Raw genomic sequence first — 15,800 nt, forward strand, 5'->3', positions numbered from 1 at the left:
ACGGCTCGGCACATGGAAACATCAGGAGGAGCTTCCAGAGGGACCAGGGCAAAGCTCTCGGGGCTAGGAGCTGTACAGGGCCCCTGCCAAACAGCACCCAGGGGTGACGGGAGATGCCAGGGTGAATATGAGCCAAACACCCATCTTGTGAATCAAGCAAACCACGTTGACTCTCCTTGAGGAGAAGTGGAGCCAGCAGATCGAGGGAAGAGCAAAGCCACCACACACAGATGCAGGGAGGTTCCTGTGATCCAGAATACCCTGAAACAGACCCATTTGAAGCATATTTTTGGCAAAGAGAGAGGAAGCATGGACGTGGGAGGGTCTGGGCTGCCACGGCACCGGGCAGCGAGGCTGCTCCCCGAGGCATGGCCTCATGACGGCTGCGGGCAAGCTGCTCTTTGGAAAGAATGTCACATTTTCCACAAACATTATTGAAACTAGGAAATCCCGTTAGGCACGTGGAGTCTGAGAGGGGGGCTGCGGCCTCGGGTGGAGGAGAGCAGAGAGGCAGAGGGACGCGGTGCCTGCGAGGGAGAATCGAACCAGGGTGTGCAGAGGCTCCCATACACCACGGACACCAGACCACGACGCCTGCTCCAACTCCCGTTTATTGAACGTTACAAAATACTCTGCGTATATTTTCACATTAAAACAATATTCTTGCAAATAAGATATTAAGTCTCGAGCCATTTGTGGTGCCCATGGCTACAGAAAACACTGACCCAGCTAAAGATTTAGTATGGCCCAATTATGAGAAATCAAAACCAGAATAAGGCATACCAGAAATGCAAAACTATATAAAAACCTTTTAAAAACCTCATGCTCATCTGGTGGGACGGGTACAGAGCAGAAGGGCCTTTGCTGAGCCTTGCCAACAGTACGGGGGGTACTGCCAGCTCGCTTGCCCTGCATTGGGCTCCCTCACCCAGTGCAGATATCTACATGTCCCCTTGACACCTGCCATCTCAGCACGTCCACGCAGCTGGAACAGGCAGTTCTTTACCTGCTTTGGGGCACCAGCAGCCCAAGTCCCCGCTCTTCCCTAAGAGGAGCATCCCCAACCCTCCTGCGTTGCTGGTGCCCAGCTGCCATGCTGAGCTTTTGCGTGCTGAGCAGTTCTCGGGGAGCAATTCTTGGCCCTTGGGGTCACACCAGGAATAATTCACTGTGTGGGCCATTGCCACCAGGTCCCACCATCCTCCCAGGAGGGTCCAGGGGTGGCTGGGAGGCAGGTGGTGGGGACAGACCTTTGAAGATGCTCTCGCCCATCACCCCTGTTCCTGATGTACATTCATACCTGCTGCTCGCTCCACTCCTTGCACCACGACCAGCCCTCCCAGCTGATGGGCCCCAGGCAACTGGAAGGACTGGGACATGGGCAGGATGAATGCCAAGGATGCTGTGTGGGGCAGCTGCCTCCTAGCAAAGCCAGAAAGCTGAACACCGGAGGTATTGGGAACACATCCAGACCACAGACGTGAGGCTGGTTGGCTGCTAGAGGAGTCCCTGTGCGTATAGGTTCACTAGTCCGGCTCCTGGTGGAGCTAAACCCCAGGAGCGCTGCTCCCAGTCCTGAGAAGGTCATGGTCTTGCTTCTGTGGTACCTCCACAACCCAGGGAATGCAGAGCTGCCATGGCAAGGAGCCCACCTCTGGCCTCCTGGCTGAGCTCCACACGTGCTGTGAGGAACCAGCGCTGTAGCCACCTTGAAGTCAACGGCTCGGGAGCTCAGTGTGGGCTCTCGTGCAGCAGCCACCGCTCCCAGCCCTCTCTCCAGAAGTCTTCTGCTCCCAGCCAAGCTGGAGAGCAGCTCGTGCTCCCACACCCACAGCCCATAAGCCAGCACCCCTACACCTCAGGGCAGCACAGCCACGACAGGAAGCATTTCTTCTCAGCAAGGGTCATTAGCCATTGGAAGGGGCTGCCCAGGGAGGTGGTGGAGTCACCATCTCTGGAGGGGTTTAAGAAAAGATTGGACATGGCACTTAGTGCCATGGTCTAGTTGCCATGGTGGTGTCAGGGCAATGGTTGGACTCGATGATCCCAGAGGGCTCTTCCAACCTGATTGATTCTGTGATTCTGTGTGACTCCAGCTGGGATCCCAGCCCTGGGAGGAACAGCTCTGGCCATCCAGCGCTGTGAAGACGTGTAGGGACCAGAGAGGAAGAACAAGGTTTGGGGTCTGTGCCTTCCTGGGTGGACAGGGGCTGGTACCTGCTATTGCAGCACAAAGCCCAGTTATTGACCAGTTTTGCACCAGTAGGTGCACGGGCAAAGCCCACCTTGGAGTGCAGCTCCGGGAGGAGCACCAGGCTCTCCTGCCGCTCCTGGAGTTTATGGAGACACACACAAGCGTTACAACGCAAGACAGCAGAGCGCTCAGCGGGCCGCAGCCCCCAGCCCCTTCCCCATGTGCCGGCTGCCTCAGAGGTGGCTCGCTCTGGTGAACATCAGCCACCTGGGCTCCGCGGCGGGCACCATCCTGCCCTGCTCCTCCGTGCCCATCAAAGGCTGCAGCTCCTGCTGCTCAGCACCATCCGGGCTGCTGTCGCTCTGGGCCCGGCCGCTCCTCGTGACGTGGCTGGGGAACTGGAAGCAGGAGCTCTGCTCCGGCATCGCCTGGCTCGTAGACTGGGGTTGCTCCTCCAGCACGGGGCAGGCGAATCTCCGGTGCTGAGGGCCGCTCTCGATGCCCGGGGGGGATGCGATGCTCTCCAAGGAGGAGATGCTTTGGTTCCACGCCTTCTGCATATCCACTGGCACGATTTTGGTGGTCTCCGAGGAGATGTAAACAGCCAGATCGGCCTGGTCTCCTTTCCACGGCAGCTCCTTCTCTGCCAAGGTGGGCGACGGCGGGATGATGCAGGGGCTGGGGCAGACGTCCAGGCTGCCTGGGGATGCAGAAGGAAGGACAGTGAGAAGGATCCTCCACAGCTCTGGCCCTGGGCCCTGCAAACACTGCAGAACCAGCCACTACCGCATGGCCAGCTGGCCCAGGGACGCAGGAGCCACCAGGAAGCCCAGGGAGGCTCTGCCGTGCTTCCAGGGCTGCAGGGAAGAGCGATTCTCCCATTCATGTTCCCACTGACTTTGATTTTGCCCAGGCCAAGGCAACTTTGCTCCCCAGGTGGAGGAAGGGCAAGCTCCCCAATGGCAGCACCGGTGCCTACCAGGAGCTGTCTTTCCCTGCAGGACCTCATCGGTGGCTCGAGCAATGAATACGATCCCTTCATCGTCCTCTCTCTCCGTCTCCGAGCTATCGCTCTCCTCCTCCTCTGAGCTGACCATCACCAGGACAGGAGCTGCAGCCAGATGGAGAGAGTTGGTTTGGAGGATGGGGGACCCTGTGGGGGAAGGACTGCACCCATGGGAGAAGGACTTCATGCTAGTGCAGCCCCGGGTGCTGTCGTGCCACCGAGCTGGCAGCGGACAGGCACCATGGGCCCCTCCATCCCATCCCACCAGCTCCCTTTGCCAGGTCCTGCAAACCTCACCTGCCACCAGCCTTACCCGCCTCCTGCCAGGGGACGTTTCTGTGTGTCTTCCCGTTGGGTGCATCGCTGGTCAGAGAGATGTTCTTCTGTGAAGGAAGAGGGATTGGCTGGGACCTGCTCCGTGCAAACCCCTAACCCCAACCCAGGTGGACCCACAAGCCAGGGTAACCCCAGGGACACAGACTCCCACCCCAGCTAGACGGCAGCGGGCAGTCAGTGGTTCCTAGTCCTTAGGCACTGCGTCTTCATGGCCCTACAACAAACAGCTCAGCCACCATGGCTTCAAGAGCCTCCAAACGAGAGAGGACACCCGAGGCCCTGTTTAAGGCGCAGTGCCACACTTCCAAGCCTGGATCTGCACTGACGTTCAGGCTACTTTATGCTGAATGCTCTTGGAAAACAAACGTGGGGCTTCTCCAGGGCTCAGGAATGCTTTGCCCAGGGAAGAGCCACCCCACGGCAGCGCTGGCGTGGTGGGGACGCATGGACATGCAAGACACGTGTGTTCACCTGCAGCATACGCAGGACTGAGATGAGACGAGCCGCTCTCCACACCATGTCCTGCAGCACCTCAACTAGCCCCCAAAGAACCTCACTGTCTGCAGCCTGGGGGAGGCCAAATCCCAGAGCTAGGAACGGAGCAGGAGGCTGGGGAGCACTTGCCTTTTTCCTGCCCTTTTCCTTCAGCCTAGCCTTGCTCTTGGAGGAGCAGATGTTGTGCTTTGTGGACTTGAAGGTCTCCAGCCGCCTCTTCATGTTCTGCCGGAAGATTTCTTTATCTTGGCGCTCTTGTTTATCTGGAGAGATGAAGTGACGGCTGTAGCTGGCCTTGTACTGGCCGAGGGAGAGGCAAAGAGACACAGGGTGAGCAGCTGGCCCCGCGGAGCAGCCTCCATCCCTGCTCCTCTTGCGGGTGCTGCTACCCTCGGGGTGAGCCGTGTGCCACGGCCGGGGAGCGCTCACCCGCCGGCGGGGCTTGTAGAGGCTCCCTCGCAGCACGTGGTGCATGGCGGCATCCTCCTTGTCCCGGCGGCTCCGCACCGTGTCGATCACCTGCAGGTCCAGGCACGCACCGCTCCCGCTCTCCCTCCTGGGGGGAGATGGAGGTGGAGAAGGAGAAAGAGAAGGAGATGGAGAAGGAGACAGGGATGGGGATGGGGATGGGAATGGAGAAGAAGGAGAAGGAGAAGGAGAAGGAGGAGAAGGAGAAGGAGAAGGAGAAGGAGAAGGAGAAGGAGAAGGAGAAGGAGAAGGAGAAGGAGAAGGAGAAGGAGAAGGAGAAGGAGAAGGAGAAGGAGAAGGAGAAGGAGAAGGGGATGGGAATGGAGAAGGGGATGAAGAAGGGGATGGAGATGGGGAAGGAGATGGGGAAGAAGAAGGAGACAGAGACGGAGACCGAGACCAAGACGGAGAAGGAGAAGAAGAGAAGGAGAAGGAGAAGGAGAAGGAGAAGGAGAAGGAGAAGGAGAAGGAGAAGGAGAAGGAGAAGGAGAAGGAGAAGGAGAAGGAGAAGGAGAAGGAGAAGGAGAAGGAGAAGGGGATGGGAATGGAGAAGGGGATGAAGAAGGGGATGGAGATGGGGAAGGAGATGGGGAAGGAGAAGGAGAAGAAGGAGAAGCAGATGCTGGGCTCCATGCCTGCATTCTGCCAGCCCCCTGCCAGCCCTGGCACAACCCACGCCCAGGGAAGGGGGCAGCTGCAGGGGTCCAACGAGGTCTGCCCAGGGCCTTGGAGGGATGCTCGTACTCACAGGAGGTTTGTGACCGATGACTCCGACATGGATGTGCGGCTGGGCATGGAGGGCAGCGCCAGCTTGGTGGCTGAGAGCACATGGCCACCCTGGGAGGTGGGAGGGCAAGGCTGGCATCGGGCAGTGGGGACCCAGCCATGCTGGGGAGGTCCCCACTCCCTGGCCAGAGGGGACATGGAGTGGCCACGCATGAGGAGGCCAGCCAGCTCCTGCCAGGGCTATCCCACCAGCCGGCCCCCACCGCGTGCCCACTCATCCCTACCTGGTCAGCGAAGCTGATGGCATCACGGATGTTCAGCTTGTAGTAAACGTCCCAGATCTCGTCCCGCAGCCTGTAGGCAGACTTCCGCATCAGGAGCTGGCTCAGGTACTTCTTGTCAAACTGTTCCCACCTGCCACGACATGAAGGTGGGATTTAGCTCCCACAGGGTACCATGGCCAGGGACCCCCTGCCCACGCAAGGCTGAGAGTGTCCAAAGCACGGCAAGAGCGGGCTGGGCACGGCTGTTGGCCAGGGAGGGCAGGAGGGGACGGGACATGCTGACCCTTGGTCCCTGCCCAATGCCAGCTCTCGCAGCATCCCCAGGCGCGCCTGGCCGACCTCTCTCCTGGGTGCTTTTGGGAGCTTGGTTTGGTGCAGAAGAGCATGTCCCCAGGGCTGGCACGTGTCCCCCATCCACCTGATGGCCAGCAGAGGACCTGGGCCAAGACACCACTCACTTGTCCCGCCAGTAATGGTAGCCATGGTGCCCCACAATATCCTCCACCGCTGCCAGGATGTGGTCAAAGGCCTTGAGTGAGGAGAAGATGGTGAGAGCGGTGGTGAGGCTGCGGGTGCCCCGGGGGTGCCGAGGCCATGCATTGCCCTCGCCCAGCCCCGGCGGTGCGGGGAGCCGGGCAGCCTGTGGCGCCAGCACCTACGTGTTCATGGAGCTCCTCGTTCAGCGTGGGTTTGTGGTGGTCGCTGCGCTTCACCTTCAGCCATGTCACCAGGGGTTTGATGGTGAGGCCCTAGAACGGCAGGAGAAGGCAAGGGAAAGACTGGGAGGGCGAGAGGGTGCGTGGCTGGGGCACAGGAGCAGAAGCAGCACAAAGTGACCAGTGACAGCAGCTGTGCCGCCCACACGTGTCCCTACCAACCCAACCCCCTGCGCCCAGGACCTGGGTGATGGTCCTGTGTCCCGGCAGGCAGCGACCATGTCGTACCCCCCCGTCCCCCTTCCCCTGGGCTCGCATCCACCCACCGTGCACAGCTCCCCTTCCCGGGGCGCAGGGACTCCAGAGCCATGGGCCATCAGCAGCTTGTAAGGAAAACAGCCTGGCCAGGCACACGCCGCTGCTGTTCTTGGAGCGAGTCCCAGAACAAGAGGCCAACAGGGAAACAACATGGGCCATGGCCATGCCATTGCGACAGCTGCCACAGAGGTCCCGTACGCCAGCCTGGTGATGGACGGGGTGCCAGAAGGCACCGAGGACCAAAGGTGACTTGAAAAGAGGTACTTGCCCCAAGCACGTGCCCCCCAGGTGAGCTCTGGGCCGGAGGGCAGCACGGGAGGAGGGCACGGTGCCCATCCTCACCTGCACGATGACCGTGAAGAACACCACCACGATGGTCGTTGCCACAAAGTAGTCCTTGGCTTTCACCTTTGCCCTGTCCAGCAGGATGACCAGGGCGAAGGCCACGGCTCCACGGAGGCCACCATATGACATGACCACCTGGTCGATCCTGTCCAGGGGGATGAGGCGGAAGCGGTTGAGCACGCAGGTCTGGAGGACAACGCCTAGGGAAGGAGGAGAAGGAGAGCCTGGGATGGTAGCAGAGCCTTACCTGCTCCTGGAGATGGAGCAAAGCCCAGGCCAGGAGCTGTGGCTGGTCCCACACCCCAGCTTTTCTTGGGGGATACCACTTTTTGGCATGAAAAGGGCTGGGTGCCACCAGCCAGAAGCACAGCAGGGCAGACTGACCCACAGCTCTGAAGAGCAGGATAAAGAACAGGGTGCCCAGCACCAGCGCCGTGTCCCATGCCCACTTGGAGGTGTCCACAGCCGAGATGCCCAGAAACATGAAGATGATGGTTTCTGAGCTGCTGGCCAGTGTCTTCATGGTGTACTTGACCGTGGTGCGGGATTTCTGGGAGATGTTGGCTTCCACGTACTTCTTGCAGCAGATCCCACAGAAGGTGACTCTGCAGAGGGGCAGAAGGAGCCGGCATGACCCTATGGCAGGATGAGAGGTGGGTCTGCTCGCCGCCTCTTGCTGCTCACCACCACACCCCCGATTTCCTGGACCCTTTCCCCCTGGGGGACACCCCGGTACTCACGCCAGGATGGAGGAGAGCGAGACCATCTCAGCAGCAAGGTACGCGACGTAGGCCAGGAGAAAGACAAAGAGCGGCTCGATGATGCGCACGCGCTTGGTGAACCGCGTGATCAGGGCCAGGAGGAAGGCGAAGAGGAGCCCCACAGCTGTGCCCCCCAGGCTCACCAGGAAGAAGGAGGCTGGTGGGGGGAGAAGACTCCTTTGCACCATAAGCAAGTGAGCCCAGCTCCTGTGCCCCACGGCCATGCCACACTGGGCTGGCCAAGCCCCACATTTCCACCTGGTTCCCCACCAAAGCATCCCATGAGGACAGCCGGTGTGTGACCACTGGGATGGAGACGACAGAGCTGTGGTGCTCAGTGCCCACCCCACAGTACGACAGCACCCGTCCTTGTCCCCCCTACTTCCACCCCGGAGAAAGAGTCAGAGGGGCTGGTAGGACACATACTCACCTACCCCCTTCACGTAGTCCGTGGCATGGATGTGTGCTGGGCCCAGCTCCACAAAAGAGTTGAAGACCTTGTAGAGCACCTGCAGGCAAAGCAAATCCCTTGGGGAAGGCAGGGTATTGCCCTGCCTTGGGAGGGGCATCACCTGCAGGCAGGATGGACCCTGTGGAAGCAGCATCGCCTGCCCCAAATCTGCCAGGTGACACAGCTCGTCTCAGCAGGCAAAGTCCCATCCCCCAGGAGAGTGGACCCAGAGAGCATGGCATGGGTCTGCCTCTGGCTTGGGGATGTCACCTGCATCCCCTGCCCATCCTGGGGTACGCCAGCACCCTGGCCCACGTCAGGCTCCATGTTAGGGTCCTCCAAGTTCCAACTCACCACAGTGACAGCATCGTTCAGGAGGGACTCGCCAAACACGATGATGAAGAGGGTCTCATTTACATGGACCTCTTCGAAGACGGCCAGCACTGCCACGGGGTCCACAGCCGAGATAAGGCTGCCGAAGAGCAGGAAATCCATCAGTCCAGCTTCGACGCCCGGATCTGCTAGGACAGAAGGACCAAGCTCACGCAGACCATCTGCCCCAGAGTCCCTCTCACCAGGCTGAAACAAGCCCACCCCACATCTGCTCACAGTGACTTGGCTGCAGCATCCCAACTTGGAGTGGTCTTGGACCTCCAGGAGGTAGACTCATAGAATCACAGAACCGTTCTGGTTGGAAAGGACCTTTAAGATCATCAGGTCCACCCGTTAACCCAGCACTGCCAAGGCCACCACTAACCCATGGCCCTCAGCACCACATCTACACGGCTTTTACATCCCCGCAGGGATGGGGACTCCACCACTGCCCTGGGCAGCCTGTGCCAGTGCTTGACAACCCTTTCCATGAAGAAATTGTCCCTGATCTCCAACCTAAACCTCCCCTGGCACAACTTGAGGCTGTTTCCTCTCGTCCTGTCGCTTGTTACCTGGGAGAAGAGACCGACCCCCCCTCGCTACACCCTCCTTTCAGGCGGTTGTAGAGAGCGAGAAGTTCTCCCCTCAGCCTCCTTTTCTCCAGGCTAAACACCCCCAGGTCCCTCAGCCGCTCCCCATCACACTTGTGCTCCAGACCCTTCACCAGCTCCGTTGCCCTTCTCTGCACTTGCTCCAGCACCTCAAGGTCTTTCTTGTAGTGAGGGGCCCAAAACTGCACCCAGGATTCGAGGTGCGGCCTCACCAGTGCCAAGTACAGGGGGATGATCCCTGCCCTAGTCCTGCTGGCCACACTAGTGCTGATACAAGCCAGGAGGCTGGTGGCCTCCTTGGCCACCTGGGCACACTGCTGGCTCATATTCAGCCGGCCATCGACCAACACCCCAAGACCAAGTGGGGCTCAGCACATCCTTGCTGCAGCATGAAGGGAGCAGGGCTTGGACATCCCCGCTGGCACCCAGGTGCATCGCTGCCCCTCCGGAGGGTAGCAGCCCCACCTCAGGTCCAGGCATCAAGCAGTTCCTTGGTGCTCAGGAGAGCTCAAAACATGGCCCAGGCCAGCCAGGGCCAGCAGCTCCAGCCGAGGACAAGGAACACGGCAGGCAGCCAGCAAAGCTAGCCAAGGTCGGCGACAAAAATAGCAAAGACATGAGTCAGCCCTGTGCGGAGCAGGGCTCGTTTGTCCTGCACGCCTGACGGCCCTGCCAGAGCACCGTTCCCAGGACGCCAGCACCCTGCTCCTGCTATACCTCCTGGGAACCCACAGCAGGGCTGGGCAGCGGGCTCTGAACTCGAGGGTGCTTTGCACCCTCCAACCCATCTTTTGGGGATGTGGTCCAAGCTGGGCAACCCTGTGCACCCACCCATGAGCCCGGCGCGGTGCAGCCCCCAGAGCGCAGCGCCGGTGGTGAAGGAGTTCCAGAGCGTGCCCACCACGGCGTAGGTGAGGATGGCGCCGATGTTGTCGAAGAACAGCCGGCTGGGCATGAAGTAGCCCGAGTCCAGGACGATGGGGGGCAGAAGGAAGAGGAAGAACATGTTGGGCTCCAGCTGGTACTCGGCTTTCTTCGCCACGGCCAAAACGATGCCCCCCAGGCCCAGCCCCAGCAGGATGAGGAGGCAGCTCTCCGGGACGATGGACGTCACCTTCCTTGACAGGTGGAAAACTAGAAGGAAAGGAAGAATGAGAGCATCAGCCAAACGGGCACGTGGACAGAGCATCCCAGAGCCACAAGCCTCACGGAAGGGTTGGCTGATGCGTGACGGACCCCGGCATGGGCAAGAGAGCACCTAAGGCTGCTTTGTGGCCATGTGTGCACAGAAGACCTTCCAGCTAGCTCCCAGGTCAGCATTTCAGGTCCCCAGCTCTTTGGGATGTCCCTCTCCTCCCCAGCCACTGCCTCATAAGCCAAGCAGCCAGGCATTTTGCTTTTCTTGGCCTCTGGTACCTGCACTTGAAGGATAAAAGCAGCCAGCGAGCACGTTCACAGTGTCACAAGCAACGCTGTCTGGTTCACCAGGACACGTTACCCCACCCAGAGACGAGGTGACCTTGTTTGCAGCCGTCTGAGCAGCACGCAAACCGCTGCAGCGCAGGCACCGGCGAACCCACCTGCATGCAAAACCCACGCGCACGGGAGCTGCAGGTTGAGGGATGCTTTGAATCATCCGTTTATTCCATGCGAGGTTTGGACCAAACCTTAAGCTGCCGTGGAACAGGGTATGTTTTTTAAAGCAAGCAGAGCATGGCCTGGTACTCATCCATCAGCGACGTGGCAACGAGCCTGCGGCTCAGGCACAAGCCAGCGGGATGTCACGCCAGCCAGCGCAGGGGACTCGCCTTGTCCCCAAGGGCAGGGTGGCCTGTGTAATCCCAAATCGTTCCAGGCAGCCCCCATCCCTGTGGATTTCTCCTCCCTAGCACAGGGTGCTCTATTTTTGCTCCCCCAAAGCACAGCGCTTGGGGAAAGGCTGTCGAGGGTCACAGCAGTTTCGTCCCCCCTCATCGTTCTGCCATCACTCGTGACACCCAGCCCAGCTCTTGTACCATGACTTGGCCATCAGATGAAGAAACCTTCTCCTGGGGAGTAGATTCCTCCAAGCACTTCCAGAGCCACCTCTGTCCTTGAGCACCCAGCAGGTACAAGGGACATCAGAGCAGCCTCTGAGCCGTCACTTGGCTGCAAGCCCAGCCCTGCTGCCAACCCAAAACCCAGTCCCTAAAGCCCTTTGGCTGGATTAAAGGTGCCCCTTGCTTGTGCCAAGTCATCCCACCAGAAGGAAAGCTCTGCTGTGGTCGCACACAGACCTGAGGAACCCCCATGGAGACACCATAAGGTCTGCCTAGCCCAGAGACCTGTCTCCAGTGGCATAGACCTGGAGAGAAGCCCCAGAAGAGACAGTGCTTCATCAGGTTTCCATATCTCCATGCCCTTGTCATCCTCCTCTGAACCCGTCCCAGTCCTGCTCTATCCTTTCTGGGACAGGTCCCAGTGTCCCTGAGCTGCAGACACCCTGGGCACTGTGGTCATGGCATCCTGATGTTCTTCCTTTCTCCTTTCCTAACACCTCTTAGTTGACTTGCTTTCCTCCACCGCAGCTGAGCACTGAATTACAGGAGATAACTCAATGCCAAAGACCTGGTTCCTAACCAGAGACAACATCTGGGAGCCCACCACTGAGAGTGCAGGCTGAGGGCTGCTTTTCCTCTCGTTGAGACCTTCACAACGACGTGTGCTGCTCCTCGGCATGGTAAGGATGCCCGTGCCATCCTGGTGAGCCCCGGCACCGCTCCCCTGCCATAACGCGCTGGGAACGCTGCCGCAGGCAGCAAGGGCAGGGTGGCGAGCGCAGAGATGGCGTGATCTGCAGCTCCATCACCCACCACCCCAAGGGCAAAGAGCCCCAGAGCACCCAGGGCCAAGCCTCTGCCACAGCTCTGCAGCCAAGCATCCCGGCCGCAGAGCCCGGGGCATCAACCCTCACCCTCAGCCGCCTCCGCTCGCTGCCATTCAGCCGCGGAGACTGGATGCTACAGCCCTCCAAGCAAACCCACGGCCCGGAGAAGGGCTGGCTGAGCTCCAGCCCAGCCGAATTCCTGCTAAATGACCGCACGAGCCGCGGCAGAGCCCTGCTCGCCCCATGCAAGCCCGGCGAAGGCAGCGCCGGTGGGCGAACAGCAGGCTGCGAACCCGCTTCCCGCCCACGGGAACACAGCTCTGAAGTTTTCAAGAAGGGAACGAGGCATCCAGCTCCTTTCTGCATGCTCGGGAGCGTTGCCAAGATCCCCGCTCCGACAACCCATCTGCACTGCCCGTGCTGCGGAGATACGGCCTGGCTGGCTGGGGCGAGCCAGGAGAGCCCGCAGAGATGCCATGGGGACGTGGGGACGTGGCTCCTGGCTGTCATCCATTGCTCTTTCCCCCCGAGCCAAAAACTTGGGCAAAGAAGGGAGCAGCATCAATGGGAAAGACCCTGCTTGTCCCCAAAATCGCCTGGCTGAGGGGGGAGGCTGCCACCCTCCCGAGCAAATGACAGCACACGAGTTCCCCTCGCGGAACGAGCTCTAATTTTACAGGCGCTAGTCAAGAATTTCACCATTAAATGTTCCCACAGCAACGGTAACTCAGCCACATGTGAATTAACTTCAGAGTCATAATCCCCACTCAGGCATCCGTAATACAGGAGTTGCCATCAGGAGGATTCGGGGCCAAAACCTGCCCCACTCCTCCGGTGCTCGGGAAACGGCGAGACACCTACACCGAGACACGAGCAGCCGGGGACAGAGGTGGTGCAACCCATGGGGATGCTGATGGGTGGAAGAACATCTGTCTGCTGGCAAACCCCTGCCCACGGGGCAGCCGGGGGTGAGGAGCAGGTTTGGGGCAATGCTCCTTACTGGTCCTTAGTGTCCCTCTTCCCCACGTCCCGTTCGAGCAGGTCTGTGCTCTGCCCACGGACGGAAAAGGCAGCAAAGCCCGGACGATGCCTCGCTGGGCAGGAAGGCAACACCCAAGAGCAGTTTTTCCCCGCCCTGGGTGTTTGCTGGCTCAGGGCACCCCGGCATCATGACCGCCTCTGAGAACAGAGCCCGCAGTGTCATTTCCCCATGGCCCGGGCGCGGGGGACGCTTCCTCCCCTGCAGTCACAGGGCTGTGAGCTGGCAGCCCAGCGCCGCAACCGCAACGGCTCCTCTGCACCAGCCTACACCCGGTGTCCGCGGCTGCCACAGCCCGTGCTGCCCCCTCCATTGGGCTCCCGTGCACCCTGGGGACCGTGCATGTGTAGGGTCAAGTGCCACCTCCAGGGACACCCCTGCCAGGGTGCTGCCCACAGCCTTGGGGATGTCACCCCTTGCTCCGGGCTCTGAGTATCCATCAGACCCATCGGATGCGCTGCCCAGAGGTACCCACCGTCAGGGTTGTGCCTCCCAGATGGAGAGGGAGGGTGGCCATCAGCTTGCCTCAGACCTGGAGGAGCGTGGCAGGGCTGGGGGCTTGGGAATGACCCCAGGTCAGGGCCCGCCGCAACCACCGGCACTGCCGGGGCAAAGGGGAGCGCGTGAAGGGAAACCCACGCAGGGAGCAGCTCCGGGGAGAGGTTTGAGAGAAGACAAGCAAAGCCAGGGAAAGGAACCATCTCTCTGATCTTCTGCAGGTGGGAGGGACGCGCTCAGCAGCTGGAGGTGGCACAGCTGCAGGCAGAGGGGGGTAGTTTTAAGCCCACGACGCCCGTTAATTCGTTCCTCGCGATGCTTTAGCTGTCTCTTGCGAGAAGGCCAAGGAAGGAGAGGAGCGCGAGGACCACGGCAGCGGTTTCGAGGATGCTTGGGACCGGCAGAGGCCAGCTGGTGCCACAGCTGTAGCTGTCCCCTGGGTAGCAGGACCTGCTGCTGGTCCCTGGCTGCTCCCAGACTCCCCTAACTCCAAACCCACATTTCTTGAGCCCGCTCCAAACTAAGAGGGTGCCCGCGCCCCTGCCACGGGGGCTGTGCCCAAAGCGGGGCCCCCGAGGAGGAAACCTGCCTCAAGGTCACGGTCTCAGTCCCTGGGCCCAGCACAGCAGGCAGGGACACCACAGGGGACCAGCCCCTGGGGGCCCTGCTCAGCAGGTGTCCCCTCCCCAGCCCCCGGGGTGCTCGAGGGGGCTCACACACAGCCTCCCCTGGCTGCGACGCCCTGTGCTGGGCGGCACGAGAGCCTGAGGCCACGCAGACCTGGAGTGACCCACCGGAGGGGACCACAGGCACGACCCGTCCCCACAAGACACATCTTGCCCAACACTGGCACCACCGAGCCCTTCCTGGGGCTGGGGGGGGATCAAACGGCTTCCAGCCCTGCCAGTGGCACGCGCTGTGCCACCCTCCGGGACGTGGGACATCCTTTTGGGCATCTCTCCTCTTCACCCCTGCCCCCTCCCTCCTCTGCGCCCACCCGGCCACCCCTCGTGGGGACAACACGACCGAGCCCCCGCATTGTCCCCTGCGCTGTCCCCTGCCCTCCTCACCGCTCGCCACCCCTGGGATGGGGATGGAGGACGTGGCGCGGGATCGTGCCAGGCCACCGCAGCCCGGCTGAGCACGGTGACCAGCCGGGCTCAGGCCACCTGTCCCCTTGACCCGTGTCCTGGTGTGCGGTGACACCCCTCGCCCCCATACCCCCCCACCCCGTCCCACGCCCCCCGGGGATGCCGCATCCCACCCTGGTGCCCCGGGGGACCGGGGGACCGGAGCGGGGGGGTGACACTCACCGATCTTGGCCAGGCTGGCCACCAGGATCCAGGCGGCCACCAGGCAGGGCCCCTGCACCTCCCGCCACTGCCACCGCAGCAGCTCGGCCCCCTCCGGGCCGGCGGGGCCGGGGGAGGCCGCCGGGGGCTGCATGGCCCCGCGCCGCTCCCCGCTGCTCCGCCGCGCGCCCGGCCCCCGCCCGCGTCACGCGCACGTGGGGCCGCACCGGGCCGGCCCCCCGCACGCCACGGGCTCCGCCCGCCGCGGCCCGCCCCGCCCGGGGACCCGCCCCGGCCCCCTCGGTACTGACCCGGCCCCCCTCGGTACAGCCCCGGCTCCTCCCGGTACTGCCCCGGCCCCCCCCGGTGCTGACCCAGCCCCCCTCGGTACTGCCCCGGCACCCCCGGTACTGCCCCGGCCCCCCCCCCCGGTGCTGACCCGGCCCCCCCGGTACTGGCCCGGGGCCCGGCACCGCCCTGCTCACCGCCTGCATCCCCCTCCACCCCAGCTCGCCTGCACCGTCCAGATGCCCCCCTGCCCTCCGTCCCTCTACCCCTGTCCCGGTCCCTCCTGCTTCCCTCCGGTGCCCCTCCTCCTGCTCTGGTCCCCCCCCTGCCCCACACCAGTCCCCCTGCCCCTGTTCCGGTCCTCCCTGCAACTGCCCCGGTGACACCTGCATCATCCTGGTGCCCCTGCCCCATGCCAGTCCCCTGGCTCCAGCCCGGTGCCCCCTGCGTCACCCTGCTCCCCTGTGCCCTCCCCCGGTGCCCCTGCTCTGCCCAAGGCCCCTCACCCTGGCTCACTCCTCCTGCACCCCCCACGTTCCCAATCTCCCCACCCAATCCTCCTCCCAGCCCAGCCCAGCCCCTTCTGCTGCCCCCGAGACCACCCATCCCTGCCCTGGCCGCTGCCTGAGCACCAGCCTGGGAGCACCCCAGGGGTGCCCCCATGGTTGCTGGGTCCCCCTCACCTCCCCAGCCCCTCTCAGACACCCCTAAAAGCTCCCACTTGCCCACCGCCCCTGGGCCATCCCCCTGCCCCAGGACGTGCCCCATCCCATCCCTGTGGCTCCCAGATCCAG

At 61.9% G+C, this 15,800-nt stretch overlaps 1 protein-coding gene across 3 annotated transcripts; it reads right to left on the reverse strand.

Annotated features, from left to right (window-relative positions):
• Positions 1 to 593: 593 nt before the first annotated feature.
• Positions 594 to 14,890, reverse strand: SLC9A5 (solute carrier family 9 member A5). 3 transcript variants are annotated; one of them, XM_068411374.1, is made up of 16 exons: positions 14,740 to 14,890; positions 9,855 to 10,157; positions 8,395 to 8,558; positions 8,020 to 8,098; positions 7,569 to 7,746; positions 7,213 to 7,433; positions 6,826 to 7,028; positions 6,169 to 6,258; positions 5,968 to 6,038; positions 5,510 to 5,639; positions 5,248 to 5,336; positions 4,461 to 4,587; positions 4,161 to 4,331; positions 3,514 to 3,583; positions 3,174 to 3,305; positions 594 to 2,894 (listed from the first exon to the last, which is right to left on the reverse strand). In XM_068411374.1, the coding sequence occupies exons 1-16, from the start codon at positions 14,870 to 14,872 to the stop codon at positions 2,428 to 2,430; spliced, it is 2,628 nt and encodes an 875-aa protein (XP_068267475.1). In that variant the 5' UTR covers positions 14,873 to 14,890; the 3' UTR covers positions 594 to 2,427. The 3 variants fall into 3 exon arrangements, with proteins under 3 accessions (XP_068267475.1, XP_068267474.1, XP_068267476.1); XM_068411373.1 differs by having other exon boundaries at positions 8,395 to 8,561; XM_068411375.1 differs by lacking the exons at positions 9,855 to 10,157; positions 14,740 to 14,890 and having other exon boundaries at positions 8,024 to 8,098; positions 8,395 to 8,407.
• Positions 14,891 to 15,800: the final 910 nt, after the last annotated feature.

This window comes from Nyctibius grandis, chromosome 12, assembly GCF_013368605.1.
Source record: "Nyctibius grandis isolate bNycGra1 chromosome 12, bNycGra1.pri, whole genome shotgun sequence".
NCBI lineage: Eukaryota > Metazoa > Chordata > Aves > Nyctibiiformes > Nyctibiidae > Nyctibius > Nyctibius grandis.